General features: G+C 41.5%; 1 protein-coding gene across 7 annotated transcripts in view; it reads right to left on the bottom strand.

Moving 5' to 3' along the window:
• The window catches only part of LOC124952369 (mediator of RNA polymerase II transcription subunit 25-like), a 168,364-nt gene that overhangs the window by 66,589 nt on the left and 86,775 nt on the right, over positions 1–15,000 (bottom strand). For 3 of the 7 annotated variants that reach the window (XM_047502126.1, XM_047502128.1, XM_047502129.1), the window contains one exon: positions 6,865–6,948. The exons of the other annotated variants lie outside the window; for them this stretch is intronic. In XM_047502126.1, the coding sequence (XP_047358082.1) occupies positions 6,865–6,948 (84 nt within the window). The remainder of the gene's footprint in view (positions 1–6,864; positions 6,949–15,000) is intronic. 7 annotated transcript variants of the gene reach the window in all.

Consider the following 15,000-nt stretch of genomic DNA (forward strand, 5'->3'; position numbering starts at 1 on the left):
GAAGGCGTAAAGAGGTAAGAGGAACAGAGAGACAGAGACAGAGAGAGAGAGAGAGAGAGAGAGAGAGAGAGAGAGAGAGAGAGAGAGAGAGAGAGAGAGAAATAGTACTACGGTGAGAGAAAGAAAGAAAAAAAAAAAAGCAGAGTACCGTGACTCGTGACGAGAATCGATGGAAGGGATGGGAAAGGGGAAAGGGAGAATTCAGGAGGGAAGAGGGGAGGAAGAACCTCGAGCACGGTGAAAACGCGAAAGGTTAGCGCTTCTATAAATTCTGACGAGAGAGGAACGTGCCCGTACGATCGATCGATTGATCGATCGATCCTCGTCGATTCGTCGTACCGTTCGTCTGGAAATAACGAGTTCGACGAGAACTACGACGGAAGGTAATGTGAAAATGCGATATTAACGAGATATGCACGTTCGTCTTGATCGATATTAACCATCTCGAACGATTTACCAACGACGAATGCAGAACAAATTTTACAAAGTTATGCTCTAGTTCTACCATAAAATTTACCAGGAAATTCAATAATGTTCATGCAACAATCCTAGCTTAATATTATCGATTTATTGAAAGATTCAGATTAACGATTAAATTATTTTCTATTAAATCGTGGCAAATGAGAGATCGAATGAAAGTCGATACGATTACGGTCACGCCTCGCTAATTAGATCCGACGTTCGCATTTATGTGCCGTTTTTATTGCATGATTGCACGAGAAAACTGCACGTTCTTTTCGATGTTCTTCCAGCGATTCCTATTAATAAAAATTTTGACGTACTCAATCGATTAATTTTAAAAGATGTTCTTTTGCAAAAAAAAAAAGAAAAAAACAAGAAAATCGAGGGGAAGAAAGTGTGTATATATATATATATATATATATATATATATATACATATATATATGAAGCCTTTAAATCAGACATGAAAGGTTAACGCTTTCATAAATCTTTCGACGATAATGTATCTTTAGGCATATTCTAGCTAACGACTCGGCTTTTCCCTTGAGACTTCACGGGATCAAGACTTTCCGAAAGGGTGAGAATTCCTTTCGGGTTTCCTCGAAGACGCCCACCGCGAAACACGAAACCGGAACCGTTTATTAGTTTAATAAATCCCATGTTCGATGCGTTCACTTACTCGATGCGTTCTCTCTCTCTCTCTCTCTCTCTCTCTCTCTTTCTCTCTCTCTCTCTCTCTATCTATCTATCTATCTCTCTTTCTTTTTCTCTTGAACCCATCGAAGCTTGACATTTAAATATACCTTAAAATGCAATTCCCACAAAAGCGACAAGTAATCCAGCGCTTCTTTCTCACTCTCTTTCACTCTCTTTCGCTCACACACTCTCTCTCTCTCTTTCTCTCTCTCCCTCTCTCTCTCTCTCTCTCTCTCTCTCTCTCTGTCTTCCTCTTTCTCTTTCTCCCTTGAGACGTGAGGTTTATCGGACCTCTTGATATTCCGTACGAAAGTTTCTGCTTACCTGAAACAAAAAACGAAGAATCCACGTGTCAGTAGAAGTATAGTTTATGTCATAGAAATTTCGCAAGATATTATTCTATCTTTTGAGATTAGATTTGTGATAAAATAATTCGCAAGTAGAAGTTTTCTTCAAGAACAAAAGAAAAAGAAAAAGAAAAAATATTGTCATTGAATGATACGAAAAGAATTATTCGAAAATTCTTTTTTAAACAAGGAATTGGGATTAAGTATCGATAGATTTTATAAAACGGAAGGAGACGAGTCTCGACAATGGAAAAAGTAAGGATTTTGACGTGTACGTCGGTCACGTGGGCAGGACACAATGCGCAGGGTGCGGCCTCACCTCTGACACGACGAGGTCTCGACCTATAGCCGTGTAAACCGGCCTCGAGGTATATCATTGTGCGCTAGCTTACCCACCGTGTGTGCCCAACCCACGTGCAACGCCAACACGTACGGCCCGAGAGAGTCTTTCTAAGTCCGCTCTGACCCTCTTTGGAATTTTCATCGCTCTGGGAACACGAGCGGAAGGGTCAGCCGGTTCGCCCTGCCTCCGTTCGCATACCTAAGCTCAAATTTACTTTAGAGTTTAAAACAGATTCAGACTAGCAACAATAATATTCTTTTCTAAACTAGTGATGATACGATAACCTCATTTTTTTGAGGGGGTCAATTTTCACGGAAAGAGAAGAAGAAGAAGAAGAAGAAGAAAAAAAAGAAAGAAAACATCGAATAGAATCAGAATATTATGTACAGTAAGTAAATAGGTAAGGTACCATTATCGACGATACATTCTCTTGCCATTTTGAACTTTTTCGATTACAAAAGATATCCATCGCGGGATTCTAACGTCGTCCGTTATCTGGCAAAATATAACCACGAATAACGTGACAATAGAAGAAAAGCTAAACATTCAGGTATATCTCTTTCATATAATTTCCACCGTCATCACTGGCACTTTCCATAAATGTCCAATAAAATTGAAAGTGGACGGTCGAGCGAGACGAAAGAGGTCTCGTCTTGTCTATGTATTAGCGTGTACGTGCGTATGTATGTGTGCTTGCTTGCTTGCGTGCGTATATGCATGTTTGTGTGTGTGTGTGTGTGTGTGTGCACGCATTGGACGTGTGTATCCTTAGACGCCCACGGTATCTCATATCTTACGGATGAAGACATTTACGACGAACCTCGCTACGCACACATCTCGCCGCGAGTTGTCCTTCCATGCGTGTGTATGCACAATGCGCACGCTCACTCGATGTCATTCTCTTCTAACCCATCCTTTTTTATCCACTCTCGCATCTCTCCATTACGAGGATGCGCTATCATCGCGAAGTAAATGTCACATTAGAGACAGAACTTCGGTACGGGAGCATTCTTTTTCACCTACGATCTTGTAACGGATAGACCGTACGTACGATGAAAAACAAAAATAAAAATAAAATTGAAAAAAAAAAAAAAAGAAAAAAAAAAAGAAAAAAGGAAAAAAAGAAAAAAGGAAGAGAAAAATGACGAAGGAGTTAATAGATGCAACAGTGAATAGATAATTAAGTAGTTAAAGACAAACGATGGACGTCTCGAATACATCCCGTACTCTTGGGATAATTCGACGTAAACAAAGATGCATTGATGATAAGTGAAGGAATTGAGATACCTTCGTTGCTCGTTAAAGTAAATTTATTTTATTGTGTAACAAATGGGGTGGGTGGGAGCATGGATAGTAAAGGAAATACAATAAAATACAAGGCAAACACATAGGTATGTAACTTAGCGTTTACGTAATCTTTATCACGGAAGACGAAAAAAAGATCAATTGGAAAGAACAGAATGTGGTAAAGGTTTTCTCTCTCTCTCTCTCTCTCTCTCTTACACACACTCTTTCTCTGTCTGTCTTTCTTAGAAAAATCTTATCTTCACCTTAATGACACGAGATCGGAGTTATTAGCAACGATCTTTGACGCGCTCATATATTATATTCATTGATTGCGTGTGACTTTAAGTCTGTTCTTTTACGTATCGGTGCTTGTTGTTGGTTGCACAACGAAAGCGTGGAATCGTCGTCACCTTCGGTGACACGTCACCTCTGACTTTTGCGACGTGCTGCACTATGCAAGAAGCGACATGCGCACGTACCAAGGCACGTTCGTCGACCGAGCTAATCTCCACCGTCCTCTATATCTCGGGCCACGTATCTCTCCTCTCCCGCGTATCTCTAGAAAATTTACCATCCGTGAAATATCCTGCGAAAGAGTAACTTCACGTTTCTTCTTCGTATATATATATATATGTGTGTGTGTGTGTGTGTGTGTGTGAGGAAGAGAGAGAGAGAGAGAGAGAGAGAGAGAGAGACACATTTGATTTCTCGGAAATTCGTTCGACTGTGCTTCGTATAAAGCACATCGAAAGAGTTTATTATAAATTATAGCTCTTTGAAAATGTTCGGGAAAGAAGAAACAAGAAAAAAATGGAAAAGAAAGAATAGTAAAAAAAAAAAAAAAAAAAAAAAAAAAAAAAAAAAGAAAGAAAGAAATGTCTAAAAGATCCCGTCAACGAACGTCATTACGAACAATCGTTAAAGTCCTAATCGATATACTAGAAGCGACTTCTTGTTTCCGATGGATTTATACGAAACGTACGGTAGTTTTAAACGCTTCGTTACGCTAAGGCAAATGAAATAGCCGAGAAGCACGCTTCTCGATCCCGAGGCCTGCGTAGAACGTGCTTTAAACCTTAACGACGTTCGCTCTTGTAATTTGTCATTAGGAGAGCCCTCGACTTCGTTATCGATCCTTCTACTAAGACGCAATGACTTCCGGTATACTCGATACGGCCTTGCGTTTCTGAACGAGAACCATTCGGTTTATTAGTAAGATCTGGACTGGGTTTTACTACGTGCCGGTTACCTCTTAGGAATGCCTACTGTAATTAGGAACGGGTTTCTTAATAATATGATACGATACGTAATATACAATCTCGTGGTCTACACAGCCCGATATTAAAACTTATGTACATCGCTAATTTCTTAATAATTCCGCTTCGGAGCTTCTATGAAACTCTCTTGAACGACCTTTCTTTGGCTATGATATTGATTTTCCGATCGAGTAAAGATCGACAAATGGATCATTCATCTTATGGAATTTAAGAGGAAGAAGAAAGAGAGAGAGAGAGAGAGAGAGAGAGAGAGAGAGAGAGAGATGAAAAGAAAGAAAATATAAGACTTTAGTAAAATAGTTGAGAGCCCCTGTCCCACATAGAACACGAGGCGGACCGGTTCAGGTCACGAAGGTTTCTCCGAGGTCATGTCCTCTGCCAAGCTTCGAACTCGGTCCTCTCTTTCTCCCTTCTCCTCGTTCTCTTCTTCACCCTCCTTATCCTTCGTCTCGCGTGACACGCACACTCGGTGCGTGTGCCTTAAGAAGACGCGTCTCTCCCTCTCTTTCTCCCTCTCCCTCTGTCTTTCTCGTTCCGAAGGGAAGATTGAAAAACGACGCGATGCTGAGGGCGAGGCTCTGGACCAAACCGCAAAGGAAAAAATCAAATAAAAGGAGAAGAAAGAGGAGGAGGAGGAGGAGGAGGAGGAGGAGAGAAGAGAAGGAGGAGGAGAAGGAAGGTGGTACGTGTACTCGTCTGTTACACGGATATCGTCGATCGATGTCCTCTCCCTTCTCCCCCACCCTTCACCCTCTTCACTTCTCTCTCTCTCTCTCTCTCTCTCTCTCTCTCTCTCTTTCTCTTCTCTCTCTCTATCTATCTATCTTTCTCTCTCTGTGAGATTCCAGGACGGCGATAGGGCGGTGCGACTCCCGTCGTGTCTTCCATAACGTGACACGCGGCCACGTCGCGAGACGCCTTGTAAGGTGATATTAAGGGATTAGTGTCGCTCTCGAACCTGCCTTGGGGTTGCTACGACCGGTTCCTACGACGCGCATTCGCCGATATTAGAAGCGACTACTAGAACGGATCGTACCATGGTGAGGGACGGTGAAAGGAGGACCGATGAATTTTTTTTCGATCAAGATGATCAAAAGATGAAAGGATGATGTTGCATTAGTCTCTCTCTCTTTCTCTCTCTCTTTCTCTCTGTTTCTCTCCATCTGTTTATTCGAAATCAGTAATGATATTTCGATTTTTATTAAACGAGGGTTCACAAGTAGCAACGTGTTTATCGCATTGTTCACAGTCAACGTAGGACACTTACAAGATATCCTTTCGCGACACGTAAGCACGTACATGTACTTACGTCTATAACAGAAGCTGAGATACTGCTCTCTGAGAACGATAAATTATCTCGTAAACTGGACGAACTGCACTCTGGACCACAATTTATATCACGCGTACGAGAGAGAGAGAGAGAGAGAGAGAGAGAAAGAGAAAGAAAGAGAAAGATAAAGAGAGAAAGAAAGAGAAAGAGAGAGAGAGAGAGAGAGAGAGAGAGAGAGAGAGAGACGATGTAACAGTTTCCACTTCTGATTTACAATCATGTTACTTCAGAGTTCTACTTGCTGTCTAAAGTAATCGATACGATCATATGTCTATTTATTTCACATGACTTTTCCATAATAGAAAACTCCTTGTTATCCTTTACAAGAATAAAAATATCCCTTTGAGGAAGCAGCATTTGGCAAAGGAAAAAAAAGGAAGAAAAAAAAAAAGAAAAAAAAAAAAAAAAAAAAAAAAAAGAAAAAGAAAAGAAAGAAAATAAAAAGAAAAAGATACGCTACGAACGCTAGAGTTTGCAAGGAAAGAAGGAAATCGAGGTATACGATCGAACGTCCTCTCGACTATGTACGAGACCGTAATTAATGGATCGTTCGCACCTCGCCCACGTTCTCTCTCTCTCTCTTTCTCTCTGTCTCTCTCTCTCTCTCTTTCTCTTTCTCTTTCTTTCTCTCTTTTCCTTCTCGCTTTCTTATCTCGTCCCAAGGCGCGCGACGCTTCCCCGTAAGAAGTAGCGAGCTTTCGATAATTAATCACTTCGCAGAAATCAACGGGTGCTGTGGCCCATTAACGAACGGATCCTCCCCGATCTCGTTGCTCACGGAAACATTTCCCTTTCCACGGGTTGTCGAGTGATATCTATACATACCAACGTATCTATGAATGTATTTAAGTACATACCTAGGTAAGTACAATACGTACGTACAACGTAATAAATACTGACGATAACTTCCAGGTGGAGTAGAAAAAAAAAAAAAAAGAAAAAAAGAAAGAAAGAAAAGAGGAAAAAAAAATAAATAAAAGGAGAAAGAACAAAAAAATACATCAAAAATCTAAGGAAGAATCGTTAGGTATCGCGAAGGAGACGATAAGACGAAGTCACTGCTCGGTTGTATGTTGTTTGTATGTATGTTGTACGTTGTGTAAAATGAATGGATCGTTCTCACCTCGCCCACGCTCCCTGTTTCTCTTTCGCTCGTTCGCTCGCTCGCTCGCTCGCTCGAAGGCAGCCTTCGATCGGGCACGATCTCCTAGGAGGAAGAACGCGCTCGATAATTAATTACTTTGAGCGATCGCGGCCCGTAGATCCCAACCATGTGCAACCTCCTCCGCCTCTTCCCCCCCCTCTCTCTTTCTCACTCTTTTTCCTTTTCTTTCTTTCTATCTATCCCTCTCTCTCTCTCTCTCTCTCTCTTTCTCTCTCTCTCTCTCTCTCTCTCTCTCTCTCTCTCTCTCTCTCTCCCTTTTGCACTCTCACAGCTATTTTCTCCTCTTTCTCTTCATTCGGAGTAGTAGGCCAATTTGTCAGGAGAGTCACGCGTTTTCTTCGAAGCCACCGACAATAAGCAAAAAGGGGGAGGTCAAACGGGAGGTAGGACACCCTGCGTGCGTGCCTTATTATTATTCCGCAAGAAACAACGAGGTATATCCTTTCTCCTTTCCTTCTCATTCTATCGCCATCGATTCTCGTTGTAACCCCGCAGAGAGACACGCGGCGATTTTCGCAATACTAATCGTTAAACGTCCACTCTTTCCCTCTGGTCATTTTAAACACGACGATTTCTTGATAGTTGATTTAGGGAGACCGAGAGACAGAGAGAAAGAGAGATGAAGGAGAGAACGAACAAAAAGAAAAAAAAAAAAAAAGAAAGAAAGAAAGAAAAAAGAGAAATAGATCAGACGAAGCGATCCATATCCAATTCTAGAATTCTAACGTCGAGCTCTATTTGTAAAGAGACACTTCAGATGGTTGAGACGAGTTCTTGCGACGACTACTTATTAGCATCCAACTTAGGAGCCACGTTCGTTTGCCAGTTTATTTTTATCGTCTGGCCAAGCGCGCGCCCGCGCGCGCGTGCTATTCATCGATATGATTTTTTCTCTCTCTCTCTCTCTCTCTCTCTATCTATCTCTCTTTCTCTTCATCTATCTTCCTTCCTTCCTTACTTCCTTTCTTTTATTTTCGCTTGAAAATTCAGTGAAAAAAAAAAAAAAAAGAAAAAGAAAAACAAAAATCGCTCGTAAAAACAATTACAAGAATCATTTTTACTTTAACGATCGTACGACATTCTCTACATTTCGATCCAATTATCTCGAGCATGCATTTTCTAGAATTATACTCAGAGAAAAAGAGAAAGAGAAAAAGAAAGAGAGAGAGAGAGAGAGAGAGAGAGAGAGAGAAAGAGAGAGAAGGAAAAAACGTCATTCGACGGCATCGTCTATCTTACGGAGATTTTCGGAGGCATCACGTACCGGGTGGCACCCCACACACCGATGCTGCACCTGCCAGGTCATTAGGGTATAAACGGCAGGTAGAAAGGTGGAGGATCTGGAACTCTCTCTTTCTTCTCTTCCCTCCTCACTCTCTCTTTTTCTCTCTCTCTCTCTCTCTCTCTCTCTCTCTCTGTCTATCTATCTATCTATCTATCTGTCTATCTTTTTCTTTGAAAGAAGAGCGACACGACGCCAGTCACTCTCTTTCGAAAGAACGAGAGAGAGTGAGAGAGAGAGAGAGAGAGAGAGAGAGAGAGAGGAAGAGGGAGAAAGAAGATTGTTGGGCGAGGCTGCCAATTGGAAGAGAGTATAAGAGGAGAAGAGGATGGAACGAAAGGATGAAGAAGGAGAAGGAGAAGGAGAAAGAGAAGAAGAAGAAGGGTATACTAAGAGAGGACCAAGAAGGAGGGACCCGTCACGAACTGCGGGCTAATTGTCCAAGAGATTGCTCCTGCAGCCTGCTGTGCAGCGTACTCGCGCTGCTGTCTGTCCTGCATGTTGTTTCCTCGACCTTAAAGCAACTTCGGTCGCGTTCTTAAGATCTTGATTCCTCGGAAGAGATCGGCCGTCTCTCTTTAATCTTACCTCCGCGAATCTACTCTCACCGCGAATCTTTGCAAATCCTTGTTCGGTACTGGAGATAAGATGTTTTAAAGTCCGTAAAAAAAAAAAAGAAATAAATAAATAAAAAAGAAAAAGAAGAAGAAGAAGAAGAAAAGAAAGAAAAAGAAAGAAGAAAAAAAAAATAAAGAAAATAAAAATTTATAAATCCTGGAAATAATAATAGATAAAGGATATACCTATCTAATTTTATCCTTTAATTCATCCACGAAACGTATTTCGAATTGATTTAATGATCTATAATTTGTTTTAACGTGTAATTCTCTCACGATTAAAATTCTCGCTTTTATGTCATTTATCGTTTTTATTAATCTTTAAACATAGAGTTATATAGGAAAGAAAAAGAAAAGGAAGAAAAAAAGAAAAAGAAGAAACATTAATTTGACAACGACGATGAGATAAGTTCAATCGTTAACATTATCCATGAATCGAACGTAACGATCACAAATTGATAATCTAAATCGATAGTTATAAGTCAGAAAAGAAATTTAGCTGTAACATAATAAAATTCGATTCGACAATTTCATTTTATACGAAACGAGAGGCAGTTCGAGCGTGGCACGTCGAGAGACGCGATAAATCTTAGCGACGCAACTGACTCTCCGGGCGTTCTCTCGCCTAGGAAAGGAAGATAGAAGAAGAGAAGAGAAGAGAAGTCAGAGAGACTTAGTAGCTATAGTTACTGGTGATGGTGAGAGAGAGAGAGAGAGAGAGAGAGAGGGTGACAGAAGCGAGCAGAGAAAAAGAAGGGACGTACGGTGTCGTGCGGCAGGAAGAAGCGAGAAGTTCTCTCGTACGAGCGAGCGCTCGCTTTGGAATCGAAAGACGGCGATCGATCGGCACGACGTTGCTCTTAGGATACAACGAAACTTTTTGCTTGTCTCTCTCTCTCTCTCTCTCTCTCTCTCTCTCTCTCTCTCTCTCTCTCTGTCTTACGTTTCTTCTTGTCTTTGAATAAAATACAGATACATACAAGGACAGACAAGAGTTACGCTCGCTTCTAAGACCGGACGAAGATATCAGACTCGTATCGTTTCTGCTTTTACCCGGAAGCCAAGAACGTTCCTGAGTCCCTCTTCGTGCTTTCCGACGTGTGAAATATGCTCTTGCGCATCGAGAGAAACGTATTTATTTAATTTTTCCGATTCCAATTCCGATGAGAAAAAAAAAAAAAAAGAAAAATCATCTGAGATATTTATATATATATATATATATATACACCATATGACTATGTATTACCGTCGATTTTCTACACGCTTCCATTCTCCAATGCATGTTTCAAATGCATTTATATGAAATGATATGGGCATAATAAATCGGGATATGTTTCTCATCACACACGCGCGTTTTTATTATCTCGATTTGAAAATGGAATATATCTTCGTGGTAAGACAGAACGAAAATACCACGGCGTGATTCGACATAGTCTTGTCTCGAGCGCATAAATCAGCCAAGTGAAACGTTTCACGGTGAATATAGACAGGTAAAGCCGGACGTCTCTCTCCCTCTCTCTCTCTCTCTCTCTCTCTCTCTTCAACTTCCATCTTACGAAGATTTACGAGAGGGAGGGAGGAGAAGGATAAGAAGGTGTACCGATATACCGAAAGTCTAATCGAGTCTTACTGAAATGATCTCCGCTAGTCTATTATCGTGAAGGTATCGTAAGAAGAAAATCGAGGAATACTGGGACGTAGAGAATCCATGGAAACGTAGAAGGAAATAAGAAGAGAAGAGAGACGAGAAACGAAGGAAGACATAGAGTTAGTTCGTCGATAGCTCGAACTACCTGAACGACGTCGAAACTCTTCGCCACTGGTGCTACCGTCGAGCGCAAACACGAAAGATTTTCTTTCTCTCTCTTTCTCTCTCTCTCTCTCTCTCTCTCTCTCTTTCTCCGGCGAAGCATCGCGTGTACGCTCCTGTGTGCACACATGTTTTCAAAGGGAAAGAGAGATGAAGAAAGAAAAGGAAAGAGAAATAGAGAGAGTCTGGTTGGTTGGTTGGTTGGTTGGCGTTAAGAAGAGCCACGGTCTCGTTGGATGCTACGCGTCGAGAGTTCGTCCCAATGATGGAGGCTCACGGCCAGTCAGCCAGTACTAATTAACCGAGGAATGCTGTATCTAGATTGAAATCTGGGTGACCCGACGCCCTGGGGCCGCCACCTTGGCTCAACCTCGAGGCGCACACCGGCAAGCTGGAACTATAAGCTGAGTTTTCATTCGCTCGATGAACGTCTACCTATGTACTCGCAAAACAACTGAGAGAAAGAGAGAGACTGAGAAGGAAAGATAGATAGATAGATAGATAGATAGATAGGTAGATAGATAGATAGAGAGAGAGAGAGAGAGAGAGAGAGAGAGAGAGAGAGAAAGAGAGAATGCGTATATCCACTTACACATAGAAATAACTCGCAACTTTGTACAAGTCTTGGACTACTCGAGCACGCACACCGACTTAAACTGGTCATGGACGCTAGACTATGTACGGATTGCTCGGTGCCACGCCATTTCTTCTATCGCAAGACGTAATACCGTGAGTGCGAGCTTTTCTTGTCTAGAACTCTACCGATCGTCCTCTAGCTCTCGTTGGAACGCGACTACCTCTTTCAAAGTATTTCGCAACGTTCCTTCGTACGAAGTTAGGAAGGTTCCGTAAGCCCCAGTTATACGCTTTATAATTCGAGCCAAGCCTAAAGAAATAATTTTACGTACGTGTACGTTATGACTATGGACTTGGATAATGGATAATGGATAGGATAAGATGGGATAGGATAGGATAGGATCAGACCGGATCAAGAATCCCCGTGAAATTCTTATCGTACCTAATGAGCTCCGTGCATCTACTAAACGCGAGAAATATAATTTACTAGCATCTAGAAATAGGATAGAACGCGTATAAAACGATTAGCCAAAGACTAACGAAGCTGGCACAAACTTCTACGATAGATACCAACGTAACTTACATAGAGACCGAGTCAGCGAGCGTACAAGCGATCTTAAAGGTCACAATTTTAATCGCGATCTTTACCTAATGTGCAACCTTTACGATAATATCTACAGTATCTCTTAGATGAAAAACAAAGAAAAGAAAAATGAATGGGATACAAAAATGACCCGACTTCCCTTGACCCGCTTGCGACTTCTACCGTGACCGTAAAAATATATTTAAAAGTTACGCCGAGATCGTTTAAGGAAATAAGAGAAACTCGTTGCTTCTCGCAAACATATTCAACTCCTTCGAGAAGGAATCGAATAAATCGCCAAGGCTTGGCCGTTTTTCGTCGTAGTTTAACAGACCGGATCGACGTACTTTGGATTTCGTATTAATTTCTCTTCCTCTTCTCCTCTCTCTCTCTCTCTCTCACACACACACACACACACATACACACACTATTTCGTTCGAAATAAGCTGATATAACCAAAGAATTTTATTACGAAACGAGCGTAGAGCAAGGATGCAGAGGTCGAGTTCCGAGGTGAAGCGGTGTACCGCTTCTTTTTTTTTCTTCTTTTTCTTTTCCTGTTCATGCGTCGACGAGCACGGGATCAAAAGATCAATGGGCAGATCGAGGAATTTAAGTATCGTCAGGAGTCACGACGTTCGCTTAGAGAGTTACACGACTTCTCACCTCTTTCTCTCTCTCTCTCTCTCTCTTTCTCTCTCTCTCTCTCTTTATCTATTTCTCTCTGTTTTGACGAGTCGCGCGCGAGTTTCCCTTTATACGCTCGGATATAGAAACCGATTCATCATCTCGATTCCACGCCTCGATAAAAAGGTCGGAAATTGTATATGAGGCCCGGCTCACCGAGTGTCTCGATAACGACATGATAGACTGCCGTACATGAATCCGATCGGTAATGATCGGCTGCCACCTTAGCAGCTAGAAATCCATTATCGGTGCCGGTTACGATTTAACCGAGATCTTTACAATGCCGCTAAACTCGACCGAGAAACGTGACTTTTCTCTCGAATAAATAACGCCCCCGGGCCGTTCGTGAACCAGGCGACATCCTGCGTGCTTTCGAGCGTGACGCAATAACGATGAAAGGAGCTACCTAGATCAATATCTGTGATTATAAACTCGTACGACCAGAGAGATAGGCATATCCGGTGTTTTAAAAGGAACCTCTTAAGTAGTTTTGCGAGTTTGAGTTCGGTCGAATGGGTCAATTAAAAAGTTCTAATTCCAATGAACCTTTGAGTTGGTTCATATAAAAATAAAAGAGAAAATGGACTTTGGAATCGTCGAACCCTCGATCATCGTAACACCACCGGTCGTAAATCATTATATCGTTGTCCGTCTCGTAAGAAAAGATTGAATACTCGTGAGATCATTTCGAAGATAGAAAGGAGATATAGATTCGACGCGTAAACTATTATGCCGTAAAGTCGATGTTCGCGGCACCGTACTCGGAAGACATAGCGGGTTAAGTTGTCACCGTGGCCATGGCATTGGCTCGTAAGAATCAAGATGGGCTCGCCGGCGAGGGAGGCATTAAACGTGGAATCATCCTGAAATATGGTCAGATAAAAACAGCAGGCTACGACCTGCGGGACATGCCTGTAGTCAGGTCGGGTTACGCATTGACTTTATAAACGACTGATCTTTCTAACCTTTTCTATCTATGTCTCTCTCTCTCTCTCTCTCTCTCTCTCCCTTTCTGATTTTCTCATTTTGTTATATAATAGAAGCAAATGAAAAAGTAATAATGAATTCTTTTCGAAATTGACATTGACAGTGACGATTACGTACCTCAAATGAGTAAATAAATCGTATGTTATAGTATTTCATAGAAACAAAAAAAAAAAAAAGAAAGAAAGAAAAAGTAAGCTGATGTAAGGTATCGAAGAAAAAAAAAAATATATATATATATATATAAATGTATGTACGTATATGTATATATTTTGCAGAGAATTGTCGAGAAAGTCACGAAGGATATCGACGAAATCGCTCCATTTTCTTGGCTCTCGTAAGGTCGATGGTGGCCGGTTTTCCATACTGGAAAGGTGGAATACGGCTCACGAGGAATATACCTGCTGCCATAAGGCAGGCAAACGAAACGAGCGTGTAAACGTCGCGTATTTCACGCCAATGAAAACCGCACGGATCATTACGGGCGGCGATCGGCCGGTGAGACGAGGAAATTCTCTCTCTTGCGGTCGTTCCGCGTATGGTTGTATACGTGTTCCTCTACCCGCGTGTCTGTATGTACATGTGTATACGCGCGTATACACGTGTGTGTATGTTTATACGTGTGTGCGCGTAACGTTACCGAGAATCACGACTCGAAGAAGAAAGAGAGGGAAGGAAAGAAAAAAAAAGTTAAAAGTAAGAGATAGAAAGAGGAGGTTTCGCATTTACGCCCACCGAATCGGAGGCAGGAGCACTTGAAAAAGATATGACTGAGAAAAAGAAATAAAGAAAGAGAGAGGTATATACCGAACTGGTATACCTTTACGATACCGTCCTTCGCAATAAACGTCACGTATCTTTGACTAAAGAGTGGAGGAAGCCTTGGTGGCGCCCTTCGTGCATATTCGACATTCTACCATTATTAACGAGGCGACTCTTTTCCTTAGGACTTTGTCGACTTCCGGGACGATCAAACATTCGTTAGAAGAATTTAACACCGATGTTGTTAAGATAAGAGAACAATTTCGTATCTGCGAGTGCACATTACGTATTTACACATGCAACTTCGAAATCTAAATGGTTTCTTTTTTTGATCATTAGTATTGATACATTTTTTTTTCATTTTTTTTTCAACATATATATATGTATATATGTATATATTATATATGTTGAAAATCCACTAAAAGCACATAAGAGAATTGTGCGTCAATATAAAAGGAATCTGCGATAGATTAAGAAGGAATTATCTAAAAACGCAAATCGTTAAGATACATAATTACATAGAATATTTCAATGAAGAAAGAGAAAAAGTGAAGAGAAGAGGAAAGGTTAGAAAGAAAGAGAGAGAGAGAGAGAGAGAGAGAGAGAAAGAAAAGAGAGAGAGAGAGAAAGAGAGAGAGGCCAAGGAGGTTTGGTGTCTCCAGATTAAGAGCGAGCTTGCGTTCCAAGGCGCTCGTAACGTCGCTCTAAGAGCCCGTACCTGTCCACGGCTGGGTAATACCTGAAAACATGTCTCTATCACGAAGGAGAATCTCCTCCTCCTCCTTCACCTCCT

The sequence above is a fragment of the Vespa velutina genome, chromosome 10 (genome assembly GCF_912470025.1).
Source record: "Vespa velutina chromosome 10, iVesVel2.1, whole genome shotgun sequence".
NCBI classification, from domain to species: domain Eukaryota; kingdom Metazoa; phylum Arthropoda; class Insecta; order Hymenoptera; family Vespidae; genus Vespa; species Vespa velutina.